At 34.7% G+C, this 15,340-nt stretch overlaps 1 protein-coding gene across 4 annotated transcripts in view; it reads left to right on the forward strand.

Moving 5' to 3' along the window:
• Nucleotides 1-15,340, forward strand: part of RALGAPA1 (Ral GTPase activating protein catalytic alpha subunit 1) — a 262,207-nt gene that overhangs the window by 174,782 nt on the left and 72,085 nt on the right. For all 4 annotated transcript variants that reach the window (XM_029952940.1, XM_029952941.1, XM_029952942.1 and 1 more), the window contains 2 exons: nt 126-990; nt 3,499-3,570. In XM_029952940.1, coding sequence (XP_029808800.1) covers nt 126-990; nt 3,499-3,570 — 937 coding nt within the window. The remainder of the gene's footprint in view (nt 1-125; nt 991-3,498; nt 3,571-15,340) is intronic.

The following is a 15,340-nucleotide window of genomic DNA, read 5'->3' on the forward strand; positions in this document are numbered from 1 at the left end:
TATGATTTTGATAATATGCTTTTGACAATGTGATGAAATCTCCATTTGTTTTCTAAAAATTTCATTGTTACATGACGTCCTAGGAAGCAGCAGTATCCCCATTCACTTATATTTCTTATTTCTAGTGAAAACTCAGATGCAACAAGGATTAATCTCTATAGCTGCCCGCACCGTTATTACACATCTGGTAAATCACTTGGGCCATTATCCAATGAGTGGTGGTCCTGCCATGTTAACAAGTCAGGTGTGTGAAAATCATGACAATCATTACAGTGAAAGTACTGAACTTTCTCCTGAACTCTTTGAGAGTCCAAATATCCAGTTCTTTGTGTTGAACAATACAACGTTAGTGTCCTGTATCCAGATCAGATCAGAAGAGAGTATACCTGGAGGAGGTTTATCTGCTGGCCTTGCATCAGCCAATTCAAATGTCAGAATCATAGTACGTGACCTCTCTGGAAAATATTCCTGGGATTCTGCCATCCTGTATGGACCACCTCCTCTGAGTGGCTTGTCAGAACCTACATCTCTCATACTTTCATCATCTCGGCAAGAGAAGGCTGAAGAGCCTCCAACATCTAATGAATGCTTAGAAGATATAACAGTGAATGATGGGATTTCCCTCCAGTTTAAAAGAGGACTTAGAGAAACTGTACCAACTTGGGATACCATAAGAGATGAAGAAGATGTTCTTGATGAGCTTTTGCAGTATTTAGGTATAACTAGTCCTGAATGCTTACAGAGAACTGGAATCTCACTTAATATTCCTGCTCCACAACCTGTGTGCATTTCTGAAAAACAGGAAAATGATGTTATTAATGCTATTCTTAAGCAATATACAGAGGAAAAAGAATTTGTTGAGAAACACTTTAATGACTTAAACATGAAAGCTGTGGAGCAAGATGAACCACCACCTCAAAAGCCTCAGTCAGCATTTTATTATTGCAGATTGCTTCTTAGCATATTGGGAATGAATTCCTGGGACAAAAGGTAAGAATAAATGAAATTTTTAAACATTAATTTTATCTTTTGATGAATCTCTCTTTTCCTCACTAAATTTTATCTATCAATTATTTCTTTGGCCATTGGACAGATTTCAGGTCAGGATTCAAGGGAATAAAAATAAAACTCAATAAATTAACTTAATATTTTCATAATGACTAGTAGAAGTAGGACTTAGAAATTATAGCTCATATAATTGGAAGAAATCTTATTTTTCCAACCTTCCTGTAAACTAATAGGAAAAACTTTTTTCTTATAGCACTTCTGACACCAATGTGTAGGTTTTCCCTACCAGGCAGCTCCAGCACTAACTGAAGTTAGCACAAACAGATTAAGGGCTCAGAGCCACAAGTACTGCCTCCCTCTTTGGACACCAGGTGCAAGTCTATACTTACGTATGACCAACTAGCTATAAATCAGATAACTACCTATAATGATAACTAGCTGTAATGGCTCACTAAACATTTGCTTATGTCTAGCAGTTTACTATAGAGGGTAGTTAAAGGATACAGATGAACATACAGATGAAGAGGCACGTAGGGTAAAGTTTGAAAGGATCCAAAGTTGCAGGAGCTTCTGTTCCTATGGAGTTGGGGTCTGCCACCCTTCCAGCACGTTGAATTGACTAATCTGGAAGCTCCTTGAACCTCCAGGTTAAGTAATTCAGGAACTGTTATAGAGACCTCTTCATATAGATATGATGAATTATTACCATTCTCCTTTCTCCGTAGGGTGACTGAAAGTTCCAAGCTTCTTTTTATTTTTTAAGTTTGTTTATTTTGAGAGAGAGAGCTGGTTGAGGTGGGGCAGAGAGAGGCAGAGAAAGAATCCCAAGCAGGCTCTGCACTGGCAGCACAGAGCCTGATACAGGGCTCGAACTCACAAACCATGAGATGATCTGAGCTGAAGCTAAGAGTCAGACTCTTAACTGACTGAGCCGCCCCTGAAAACCCCTAATCATGGTTTGTGCTTTCTGATGACCAAGCCCTATCCTGAAGTTTCCTAAGAGCCCACCAAGCATCACCTCATCAGAACAAATACACTCCTGTTACTAAGGAAATTGCAGGGGATTTAGGCACTCTGTGTAAGATGTTCCTGTCACCTTCATCACTCAGAAAATTACAAGGGTTTTAGGAGCTGTGTGTCAACAACTGGGAGCAGAGCCCAATTACATATTTCTTATCATGTCACAGTAGCCTAACTGGTTTTTTAGACAAACAGCAGTATGATCTTTTCTTGTTTGTATCAAAGAAATTAACTCAACATTTAGCATCAAATCAAGAAAAGAAACTGTATTTCATTTTTTAAAATTTTGTTTTTTTACACATATTGTAAAAAACATATTAAAAACTTGCAATAAACACAAAGTATTCATGTAAGAGTTAAATGAAAAGGCATTAGATTTAAATCAGAAGAACCAGGTTAGGGTCCTTTAGCCTTTAAGCTTCAGACTATAAGTTGAGGAAATAATTCTTATCTCACATAAAGGTGAGAATTAAATTAGGTGATGTACATAAAATGCCAAAATTGGACACTAGTGTAAAGCATTAGTGTACATTTATATTTTAAATTTCTGATACTAAAAGCTGTAGGGAAGTGGAAGAAGCAGCATTATTTTATGTATTGTTTTTGTTCAGTTTGTAGTAGGAGGGGAGGTCACATATCACTGGATGAATAAATCTTAAGAGTATTTAAACACAGGTGAAGCATTGAAATGGAGGCCTACCTGACCAGTGTTTATAATCTTCCTTAATTCAAACCCTTCCATTTTTTAGAAGGGAGTATCCTCTGCCTTATGGGAAAGACACATTTTGTCAGGAACACAATTTGCCTGATGGTATGTCCAAATGTAGGTAATTGCCACTTACATGAGTGCATTCTATTCTCTTTTGCTGTAGTATGGTCCATATAGTGTCTCTTGAAAAAAACTAAAGGTGAGAAGCTATATTTTGCCACAGCAAACATTGATTTGATGAATATAATTTGTACGTATTTAGCACCTGTAGAATCTGTATGGTGAAATTTTTATATTGCTTCATAGTGTAAAAACTACCTATAAGGTAAAACAAGAAATCAAAGGAAATTCCATCTGGATTACTTGGTAATCCATATGCTTACTTGGTAATGATTTTGATTTTGTGAATATTTTATTTTTCATTAGGAACAACTTTCTTACATATTTTTAGGGAACTCTTAAGAAGTAACCTACAAATAGTTTTATCCATTTTTCTGGATATGAGCTTCATAAGCTTCTGCAAGGAAAAATTGAAGTAACCAGTAGCTAATGATCCATTAACAGAAATCTGTGAAGACCTAGGTAGAAATAATGACCTATATTCTTTGTATTTCTTTTAGGGTCTGTTCTCCTTTGTGTTAGAAGTATGAAAGGCAAGAAAAGTATTTAAGAGTTGCATGAGTAGAGTGGAAAGTATTTCCGGGACTGTCATGTTGTTCACTGCAAAGGTGATGAAAATGTTTATAAATCTCTCTGTTTAGGAGGAGCTTTCATCTCCTGAAGAAAAATGAGAAACTACTTAGAGAACTTAGGAACTTGGATTCAAGACAGTGGTAAGTTGTTGGAGAACTTTCAAATTTATACATAGCAACTGTCAGCTATTTCTGTTTATGTGTGAATAATACTGTATTGTTGATTTCTGACTTTTTGAGCAGAACTACATTTATTTATATCTTTCAATAATAAACTTGTTGAAATAAGTACAGGGCTACATTAAAATATTTAGTATCTTTGAAATGTTTATCCTTTTTAATGGATTTCAGAATTCTTTTGATTGCAGAAATCTGATTGAAACCTTTGGTTTTCCCATATTTAGACCTTCCAAGTATACCCTTTTTGATTAGTCTTAGAGGTCCTTCAAGTGAAATGACTGGTAAATACAAGCTAGTACGTACTAAAAATATTAATGGCACAAAGATGGATATAGGTTATTATATTGCTGTAAATCTAATTGCTGATTAAGCTCTTGAATATGTACCCATTTACATGTGGGTTTTGATGTGTAAAACCTTGTTATATCATTATTTTAATGGTAATTAGGTTCTTCATTCATATGGGATATATATGGACAAGATTTCTGGGAAACCAGTACTAGAAATTGCAGAATATTAGTTAACTGAAATCTTATAAGGTTGACATGTATATGTGCTACTTTCTTCTCTAGACTCAAAAAATAAAATTTATGGGTAAGTGCTTTGGGGCAGTATAACTAGAAACACATTAATAAAGTGATGCATTGAATGTTACCATTACTCAGAATGCCTGTATTTCTGAGATCTCAAATCCACAACCTACTTAACATCCATTTCTCACTCTCTCACATCTTTCTCAACTGCTGTTTTGTACTTTTATGTTTCCAGTTTTTTGCTTTTTTATGTTCCCATGGTCAGTCTGCCACTGACTTCTGATTTCATTTGCCCTGAATTTGCACATTGTCAACTATAAAACACCATTTCTGGCATTTTGAAAACCACTCTTCCATTTAATTTTATATATCGATATATAGATAATCTATATATTAATATATTTATGGCTATAATCAATTTTCTGACCAGAATCGTTCTTAACATCTACTTTCTCTATTCCTAGGTAGCAGTATATTACTAGAGAAAATAATCAAACCAGTGTGATATAGAGAGTTACTGTCGATTCATGCTCCTTAACTTCAGCAATACCTTCTCTACTGTTAAGCAAATTTCTTATCCCTTGGTCACTTCTTGACTTGTTTCTCAGAGTAATTATTATAAATCACTTTACTTTTTAAGCCTTCATTATAGTCAAGTGGTCATCTCCACTCTAACTTCACTAAGGATTCAATTCAAATATTTGACCTCTTATATAAAAGTCTGGTAGAACAGTAGTTCCTAACCTTTTCTTCTTCCTTCACACATTCACATTTTAACACACATTAGTCACACCTCATTAATTAAATTCAGTGACTTAAACTGTCAGTGATTCTGACAGTTGGGGAACTAATTTCAAAAAAGCCAACCACATGCCATCATTATTCTATAGGAATGCAAAGTAAAGAATAATTCATTCCTTTCCTACATCAAACAACTCTGCCTTACAACTTCCTTTCTTTAAAATTTCGGTTTTTTATCTATTTATTTTTGAGAGAGAGAGAAAGAGAGAAAGAGAGAGAGAGAGATCACAAGCAGCTTAGAGGCAGAGAGAGAGAGGGAGACACAGAATCTGAAGCAGGCTCCAAGCTCTGTGCTGACAGCTCAGGGCTCAAACCCACCAACCCTGAGATCACGACCTGAGCCAGAGTCAGACACTTAACTGACTGACCCACCCAAGCGCCCCTCCCTTTAAAATTTCTAAATTGAGCCATCGTTTCTTGCTCACCTTCAGTTTCAGAAAGGCCCTTTTTCCCCCCCATCTGTACTTCTTTTTTTTTTTTTTAATGTTTGTTTATTTTTTGAGAGAGAGAGAGACAGCGCACGAGCAGAGAAGGGGCAGAGAGAGAGATGGAGACACAGATACCAAAGCAGGCTCCAGGCTCCGAGCTGTCAGCACAGAGCCTGACGTGGGGCTCCAACCCATGAACCATGAGATCATGACCTGAGCTGAAGTCTGGCACTTAACCTACTGAGCCACCCAGGCGCCCCTCCATCTGTGTGTCTACTTCCTACCTTTTCTGATTGCTCTAGGATTTTCAAAAAGTTATCCCATCTTTATCTTGTTTCTACTTACCCTTTTACCATCAGCACACTTGTTACCTTTCTTTGAACAAAACTATTCTCAATTACTATCATTTGAAGCATTAGTCTACCTTTTGTATGCCTTTTACTACCAAACTTTATGAGAAAATAGGATCTTATTTCTTTGGTTTTTATTCTTAGCTTTTTTTAGAATAATCTTTAAAAAATAATGTTTAATTTCTCAGGTTACTATAGAAAATATACAATAGAAAAATAAACCATCTACCAGTAAAACCTTGGATTACAAGTAACTTGTTCTGTGAGTGTTCCACAAGACAAGCGTACATTTCCAGTAAATTTTAACTTGATAAAATGAGCCAGTGGTTCTTGAAGTTGGCTTTGATATACAAAATCCAAAATGGTTTGGATTGCAAGCAAATTTCCAGAATGAATTATGCTCGCAAACCAAGGTTTTACTGTATTTATAACACTATTCTTAACATTTATGTAATTTCTGTCTCCTTTTTGATAGACATACACTATTTTTTTGGTTTGTTTTACAAAAACTGGAATCATTGTAATATATATGTACATAGTAAGTAACCTTGTATAAAGGACTTCATCATTGGGGTGCCTGGGTAGCTCTGTCTGTTGTGTCTGATTCTTGATTTCAGTGCAGCTCATGATCCCATAGTTGTGAGATCAAGCCCTGCATCAAACTCCTTACTGAGCATGGAGTCTGCTTGGGATTCTCACCCTTTGCCCCTACCCCAACCTCTCAAATAAAAAACCATTTTTTAAAAAGAACTTTATCATATTGTGAGCATTTTCTTCAGCCATTTTGATATTTTAAAAAAATAAATTTTTTATGGTGCCAACTTCTGTGATTATTGGACATTTAAGTTGTTTTTTAATATCTTGCCCTAGGATAGATGTCTAGAAATAGAATTATTACATCAAAGCATTAGAATTTATTTCAGATCATACATATTGCAAAGTTACTTTTCACTAAGTACTAAATTCCATTCCTACCAGCACTCAACACTGTAAGAATACCTAGAGAACTTCCACTTGGCCAACCCAAGGTGTTAATCACGTTTCTAAATCTTTCCTAGCTTGAGAGGCAGATCTATTTTTCAGGTATTTGTAACAAATTTTACTCTTTTCAAATTCCCTTTTAGTGTCCTTTTTCTATTTAAAACAGAATTTTTCTAACTTGTAAGAGCTCTTGTACATATGTATGTATCTAAGGATTAACTTTTGTACTTACTCGTGGGAGTTTTCCTAATTAGTTGTTTGGCTTTCAGTTTTCAACAATTTCACATTGTTTAACATACAGGTTTTTCATTTGTATGTAATTATGTCTCTCAGTCTTTTTTCTTTGGATTTTTTAAATTATATGCTTCAAGAATTAATTCTGTCTTGGAATCAATTAAATTTTCTATTTTATTTCCTTATAGAATCATAGTTACTTGCTTGGAGTGGTAATTATTTTACATTTAATTCTTTATTCTGGAATACATTTTAGTTTATACAGTAAGAATTAGAACTAGCCTGAATATTGGAGAATAGTCTTTCTCAAAAATTTGTTGATAATCTGTACCCTTCCATTTATTTGATGTTTCCTTTATCAGATAGTAAGCTAGGTCTAATTCAAAGCTATCTGTTTATTTCTTTGGATCTAGCAATTTTGTGCAGATGTTAGTGTTTAATATTATAGCTTTATAATTTTAATATCTGATAGGCCCAGTCTTCACCTCACCCCACTCATACATATTCTTCTTTTCTTAGATGTTTTCACCTGTTTATTCTTCTGGATACATGTTAGAATTAGGCTGTTGTTTTTACAGAAAAAAAATCCCATTGATATTTTGCTTTGATTTCAATAAAACTTTCATATAGAAAGAATAAGCACATTTGTAATCATCAGTCTTTCCATTAATAATCATGGCATATTCTTCATTTATTCTGAGACCCAGGCATTACTTTTAGGGTTATTTCTAAATAGAATTTATTTCCCATTATATTGTGCTATCCAGGTTTTTTAGTGAATTCTCTTGTTTATTTTAAACATGTTATAGTTATCTCAGTCTTAAGATCTGTCTAGGTATATAATATTCTACAAATCATCTCTTTTCTAAGAACTAGGCCTATTTTTGCTTATATCATGTTTTATTCCATTGACAAGAACTTGCACTACAGCATTCAGTTATTATTATAAGAGTGGACATCCTGTTATTGGAATCTTTTTCAGCATCTATTCAAATTTTCGTATAGTTTTGCTTTCTTAACTAATTGATATACTTTTAAACCACTAGATTGATAATATTAAATAATTCTTGGATTCTTGGGATAAACCCTTCTGGGTCATTTGACTTTCTGTTGTGTTAAATACACTAGATTTTCATTTTGATTAGTTTATAGTCCATTTCTAAGCTTTCTCTATATTTAAATTTTTCTCTGTTCTTATTTTGCTTTTAGAATTAAGGTTGTAGCTTGGTTCATGAAATGAATATTATCTGTTGTTTGAAAATTTGGAACAATTAGTAAAATTTCTAATTCTTTCCATTTGTCTTGTTATTAGTCTCTGGGTTTTCTTTTAGCTCTTGGGTCATTTTCAATGTTTTTTATTTTTTTGGCTTTTACAAAAGTCCTTTTCATTGAGATTTTCAGAATGTACACTGGTAGGTAATAGTATCATCATTCTAGTTTATGCCTTTTCTCCTTTTAGTTTTGTGGGACTTTTTTTTGCTCTTTTCTTTTTTCTCTTTTATGCATTCCCATATTATCCCTTCACAGGTTTCCCCCTCTTCATTGAGATAGAATTGACATTCAGCATTCTGGTAGTTTATGGTTTAAACATAATGATTTATAAATATACACGTTGCAAAATGATTAGCACAATAAGGTTAGTTAATACATTTTTGCCTCACTTAGTAACAATTTTTTTTTGTAATGAAAACTTTAAAAACCTTCTCTCTTTGCAACCTTTAAATATATAATACAGAACTGTTAACTATAGTATGCATGCTATAAATTACTTCCGCAGAATTTATTCATCTTATAACTGGGAGTTCATGCCCTTTGACCACCTTCACCCGTTTTGCCCATTTCCCCACTCCCCACCCCTGGAACCAGTCTGTTCTCTATGCGTTCGATATTTTCAGGTTCCACATATAAGTGAGAACATACAGTATTTGTCTTTCTTTGTCTGACTTCTTTCACTTACCATAATGCCCTCAAGGTTCATCTAAGTTGTCACAAGTGGCAGGTTTTCCTTCTTTTTTTATGGCTGAATTCCTTTGTATAGTTGGCTCTTGAAGAACACAAGGGTTAGGGGCACCAACTCTCCCCACTCCTATCCTCATGCAGTCGAATATCTGCATACAGCTTTGACTCCCCCAAAACTTAACTACTAATAGCCTATAGTTGACCGGAAGCTTTACTGACAACATGAACAGTCAATTGACATATATGTTATATGTTGTATGTATTACATATTCTTAAAGTAAGCCATAGGGAAAATGTTACTGAGAAAATCATAAGAAGAGAAAATACATTTATAGCACTGCACTGTATGTATTGAAAAATTTTTGTTTATAAGTGGGCCCACACACTTCAAACCCATGTTGTTCATGGGTCAGCTGTACACGTATACCACATTTTCTTAATGCATTCATCTGTTGATGGACAGGTTGTTTTCCCGTGTTGGCTGTTATATATAATGCTGGGGATGCAGATACCTCTTCAAGAGAGTAATTTTGTTTCCTTTAGATATATACCCAGAAGTGGGATTGCTGGATTATCTAGTAGTTCTGTTTTTAATGTTTTGAGGAACCTCCATACTGTTTTACATAGTGGCTGCATCAATTTATATTCCAACCAACAGTATACAAGGGTTGTCTCTTCTGTACCTCCTCACCGATGTTATCTCTTGTCTTTTTGATAATAGATATTCTAACAGTTGTGAGGTGATATCTCCCTCTTGTTTTGATATGCACTACCCCATTGGTTAGTGATGCTGGACACCTTTTCATGAACCTTTTGGCTATTTTAATATCCCCTTTGAAAAATGTCTCTTTGGGTCTTTCCCATTTTTTTAGGCCCTCCTTTCTTTTTTTACCCACTTTAGTTGTATTATTTGTTTTATTACTCTTGAGTTGCATGAGTTCCTAATATTTGGGATACTAACCCATTATCAGATACAAATATATATAATATGTAAATATTTTCTTCCATTTCATAGATTCCCTTCTCATTTTGTTTATCATGTGTTTTGCTATGCAGAAACTTTTTAGTTTAACATAGCCCCACTTGTTTGTGTTGGTTTTGGTTTGCAGTTTTGGCTTTGTTGCTTGTGCTTTCATATCTAAAAAAATCACTGCCAAAACCAATGTCAAAGAGCTTACTCTCTATTTTTCTTCTAGGAGCTTTACAACATTAAGTCTTTAATCCATTCATGTTAGTTTTTGTGAGTGGTATAAGGTAGGAGTCCAGGTTCATTATTTTGCATATGAATATTTTTCTCCATACCATTTATTGAAGAGACTGTCTTTACTCCATTGAGTATTCATGGCACCCGTGTCAAATATTAGTTGACTATTTATGCATCAATTTATCTCTGGGTTGTCAGTTCTGTTCCACTGATCTTTGTGTCTGTTTTTATTCCAATACAGTTTTGATTACTATAGTTTTGTAATATAATTTGAAATCAGTAAGTGTGATGCCTTCAGCTTTGTTATTCTTTCTCAGAATTGTTTTGATTCTCTGGGGTGTTTTGTGATTCCATGTGAATTTTAGTATAGTTTTTCTGTTTCTGTGAAAAATGCCATTGGAATCTTGATATGGATTACAATGAATCAATAGATTACTTCGGATCAAATGTATATTTTAATACTAATCCATGAACCAGTTTATCTTTCTCTTCATTTGTGTCTTCAGTATCTTTCATCAGTGTCTCAGAGTTTACATTGTGAACATCTTTCATCTTGGTTAAATTTATTCCTAAGTAATTTTTGGATACTATTATAAATGAGATTTTCTTTATTTCTTTGGCAGATAATTCAATATTAGTGTATAGAAAAATGATTGGTTTTTGTATCCTACAACTTCACTGAATTTGTTTATTAGTTCTAACAGTTTTCTGATGAAATGTTTTGGATTTTCTTTAGATAAGATCATATAATCTACAAAAAGAGAGAATTGTACTATTTTCTTTCCAATTCAGATGCCTTCTATTTCTTTTTCTTGCTTGATTGCTCTGACGAGGACTTCCAGTACTATATTGAATAGGAGTGATGAGAGTGGGCACCCTCATCTTGTTCCTATTCTTAGGAAAAAATCTTCCAGTTTTTCACCATATGTGAAAAGATGGTATCTGTGAGCTTGTCAGATAAGGCCTCAATTATGTTGAGGTGCATTCCTTCTCTGCCCAGTTTGTTGAGAGTGTTTGTCATGCATGGATATTGAATTACGTCAAATTCTTTTGCTGCATATTTGGAGATGATTGTGTGATTATTATTTTTTATTCTGTTAATATGATGTATTACATCTGTTGATTTGCATGTTTTGAACCATCCTGGCATCCAAAGGATGAATCTTACTTTACTAGGTTGTATGATTTTTTAATGTACTGTTGAATTCTGTTTGCCAGTATTTTGTTGAGACTTTCTGCATCTGAACTCATGAGATGTTGGCCTGTAATTTTCTTTTCTTGTAATATTCTTATCAAGCTTAGGTATCAGGGAATGCTTTCCTGGTAAAATGAATTTGGAAGTATTCCCTTCTTTTCACTTTTCTGAAAGAGTTTGAGAAGGATTGATATTATTTCTTCTTTAATTGTTGAGTAGAATTCACAATGAAACCATCTGGTACTGGGCTTTTCTTTGTTGGAAGGCTTTAGATTACTGCTTCCATCTGCTTACTTGTTTAGACTTTCTGTTCTTTCATAATTAAGTCTTGGTAGGTTGTACATTTCTAGGAACTTACCCATTTCTTTTAGGTTGTCCAATTGTTTGGCATATAGTTGTTTATCATAATCTCTCATGATCATTTGCATTTTTGCAGTATCTCCTTTTTGTTTATAATATTCATTTATGTCCTCTCTTGTGATTAGTTTAGCTAAAGGTTTGTTAATCTTGTTCATATCTTTAAAGAGCCAGCTCTTGCTTTTGTTTCTTTTTTCTATTTTTCTATTCTTTATTTCATTTATTTCTGCTCTAGTTTTTATTGTTCCCTTTCTTCTGTTAACTTTGGCTTGGTTTATTCTTTTACTCGCTACTTTAGGTGTAAAGTTAGGTTATTTATTTGAGATCTTTCTCCTCTCCTCTCCTCTCCTCTCCTCTCCTCTCCTCTCCTCTCCTCTTTTTCTCTTTCCCTCTTCTTTCCCTCTTTCCCTCTTTTCCTTTCCTTTCCTTTCCTTGAGAAAGAGCACAAATGGAGAGGGGAAGTGGGGGGGGGGAGAGGGAGGGAGGAGATAAAATATCTTAAGCAGAATCTGTGCTTCACACAGAACCAATGTGGGGCTCAGAGCTCAATCGCATGACCCCAGAATCATGACCTGTGCCAAAATCAAGACACTCAACTAACTGAGCCACCCAGGCACCTCTCTTTTTTCTTTTTTGTTTTTTTGGGTTTTTTAAAAATATAATTTATTGTCAGATTGGTTTCCATACAACACCTCAACAAGTGCCCTCCTCAATGCCCATCACCCACTTTCCCCACTCCCCCAGCCTCCATCAACCCTCAGTTTGTTCTCAGTATTTGAGAGTCTCTTATGGTTTACCTCCCTCCTTCTCTATAACTTTTATTCCTCTTTCCCTCCCCTATGGTCTTCTGTTAAGTTTCTCAAGATCCACATATGAGTGAAAACATGGTATCTGTCTTTCTCTGACTGATTTATTTCACTTAGCATAATACCCTCCAGTTCCAGCCATGTTGCTACAAATGGACAGATTTCATTCTTTCTCATTGCCAGGTAGTATTCCATTGAATATATATAAACCACATCTTCTTTATCCATTTGTCAGTTGATGGACATTTAGACTCTTTCCATGATTTGGCTATTGAAAGTGCCACTGTACACATTGGGGTACATGTGCCCCTATGAATCAGCACTCCGGCATTCCATGAGTAAATTCCTAGCAGTGCTATTGCTGGGTCATAGGGGAGTTGTATTGTTAGTTTTTTTGAGGAACCTCCACACTGTTTTCCAGAGCAGCTGCATGAGTTTGCATTCCCACCAACAGTGTAAGAGAGTGCCCGCTTCTCCACATCCTTGCCAGCATCTATAGTCTCCTGATTTGTTCATTAGGCCACTCTGACCAGTGTGAGGTGGTATCTTAGTCTGGTTTTTGATTTGTATCTCCCTGATGATGAGTGACGTTGAGCATCATTTCATGTGTCTGGTGGCCATCTGGAATTCTTCTTTGGAAAAGTACCTATTCATGTCTTCTGCCCATTTTTTCAGTGGATTATTTGTTTTTTGGGTGTGGAGTTTGGTGAGTTTCTTAAAGATTTTGGATACTAGCCCTTTATCCAATATGTGATTTGTAGGTATCTTTTCCCATTGTATCGGTTGCCTTGTAGTTTTATTGATTGTTTCCTTTGCAGTGCGGAAGCTTTTTATCTTGATGAAATCCCAGTAGTTCATTTTTGCTTTTGATTTCCTTGCCTTTGGAGATCTGTTGAGTAAGAAATTGCTGGGGTTGAGGTCAAAGAGTTTGTTTCCTGCTTTCTCCTCTAGGGTTTTGATGGTTTCCTGTCTCACATTCAGGCCCTTCATCCATTTTGAGTTTATTTTTGTGTATGGTGTAAGAAAGCGGTCTTGTTTCATTCTTCTGCATGTTGCTGTCCAGTTCTCCCAGCACCATTTGTTAAACAGGATGTCTTTTTTTCTATTGGATACTCTTTCCTACTTTGTCAAAGATTAGTTGGCCTACATTTTTGGGTCCTGTGCTGGGTTCTCTATTCTATTCCATTGGTATATGTGTCTGTTTTTGTGCCAATACCATACTCTCTTGATGATTACAGCAGAATCCTTTCTTAATAAAAATCCTGAGAAAGTCAGGATAGAAGGAACATATTTAAACATCATAAAAGCCATTTATGAAAAGCCCACAGATAATATCACCCTCAGTGGGGAAAAACAGAGCTTTCCCTCTGAGATCAGGAACACAACAGGGATGTCTAGTCTCACCACTGTTGTTTAACACAGTGCTGGAAGTCCTAGCGTCAGCAATCAGACAACAAAATGAAATAAAAGGCTTCAGAATTGGCAAAGATGAAGTCAAATTTTCACATTTCGCAGACGATACGATACTCTACATGGAAAACCCAACAGATTCCACCAGAGTCTGATAGAACTGATACAGTCTACACATTCAATGCAATTCCCATCAATATTGCACCAGCATTCTTCTCAAAGCTAGAACAAACAATCCTAAAATTTGTATAGAACCACAATAGACCCTGAATAGCCAAAGTAATATTGAAGAAGAAAACCAAAAGAGAGGTATCACAATCCCAGACTTCAGCCTTTATTACAAAGCCTCTCTTTTTTCTTAATGTGTGCATATATCACTATAAACTTCCCTCTTGAAACTACTTTTGCTGCATTCTGTAAATTATGATTTGTTGGGGTTTTTTGTTTTTCTTAAGATACTTTTAATTTCCCTGTTGATTTCTTTTTTGACCCATTGGTTGTTTAGGAGTGTGTCACTTAGTTTCCATGTATTTGTGAATTTTCCAGAATTTGTGTGTTTCTATCCTAGAAAATGTTCAGGTGCTCTTGAGAAGAATTTGTATTCTGCTGTTGGACAGAATATATCTGTTAAGTACATTTGGTCTGTAGTATTGTTCAGATGTACTTTCTTCCTTGATTTCCTGAGTGGATGATCTGTTCATTGTTGAGAGAGAATTATTGAAGTCTCCAGCTGTTACTGTATTGCTGTTTATTTCCCTTTACTGTTACTATATGCTTTATATATTTAGGTGCTTCAGTGTTGGGTGCATATATATTTATAATTGTGTTGTCTTGATGGATTGACCAATTTACAGTAGTGACTTTATCTTTTTTTTTTTTAACCATTTTTAACTCACAGTCTATAAATATAGCAACCTTTGCTTTTTTGTTTTGTTTCGTTTTACTGTTTGCTTAAAATATTATTTTACATCCCTTTATTCTCATTCTCTGTGTTATCCTTAAAGCTAAAATGAGTCCCTTGTAAGAAGCATGTCATTTGAATCTCACTCTTTTAATCCATTCGGGCATTCTGTCTTTTGATTGGTGAATTTAATTCATTTACATTTAAAGTAATTATTGAGAGGTTAAAAACTTACTAATGCCATTTTTTCATTGTTTTCTGTTTTGCAGATAGTTTGGTTTTTGCTTTCTGTCTTGGTGCCTTCGTTTGTGATTTAAAGACTTTTTATAATAGTATGTTTGAGTGCTTTATCATAATTTTTTGTGTATCTACTATAGGTTTTTCCTTTGTGGTTATCATGAGGCTTACATAAAATATGTTATATTTATAGCATCTTATTTTAAGCTGATTAGCACTTGATAGAAAGCGTACTGAAACTTTATATACTTTTTCCTCACATTTTAGGGTATTGATGTTACTACAGTTTATATATTCTTTATATTATGTATCCAAAACCAAATTATTATGTTTAT

This window comes from Suricata suricatta, chromosome 9 (assembly GCF_006229205.1).
Source record: "Suricata suricatta isolate VVHF042 chromosome 9, meerkat_22Aug2017_6uvM2_HiC, whole genome shotgun sequence".
NCBI classification, from domain to species: domain Eukaryota; kingdom Metazoa; phylum Chordata; class Mammalia; order Carnivora; family Herpestidae; genus Suricata; species Suricata suricatta.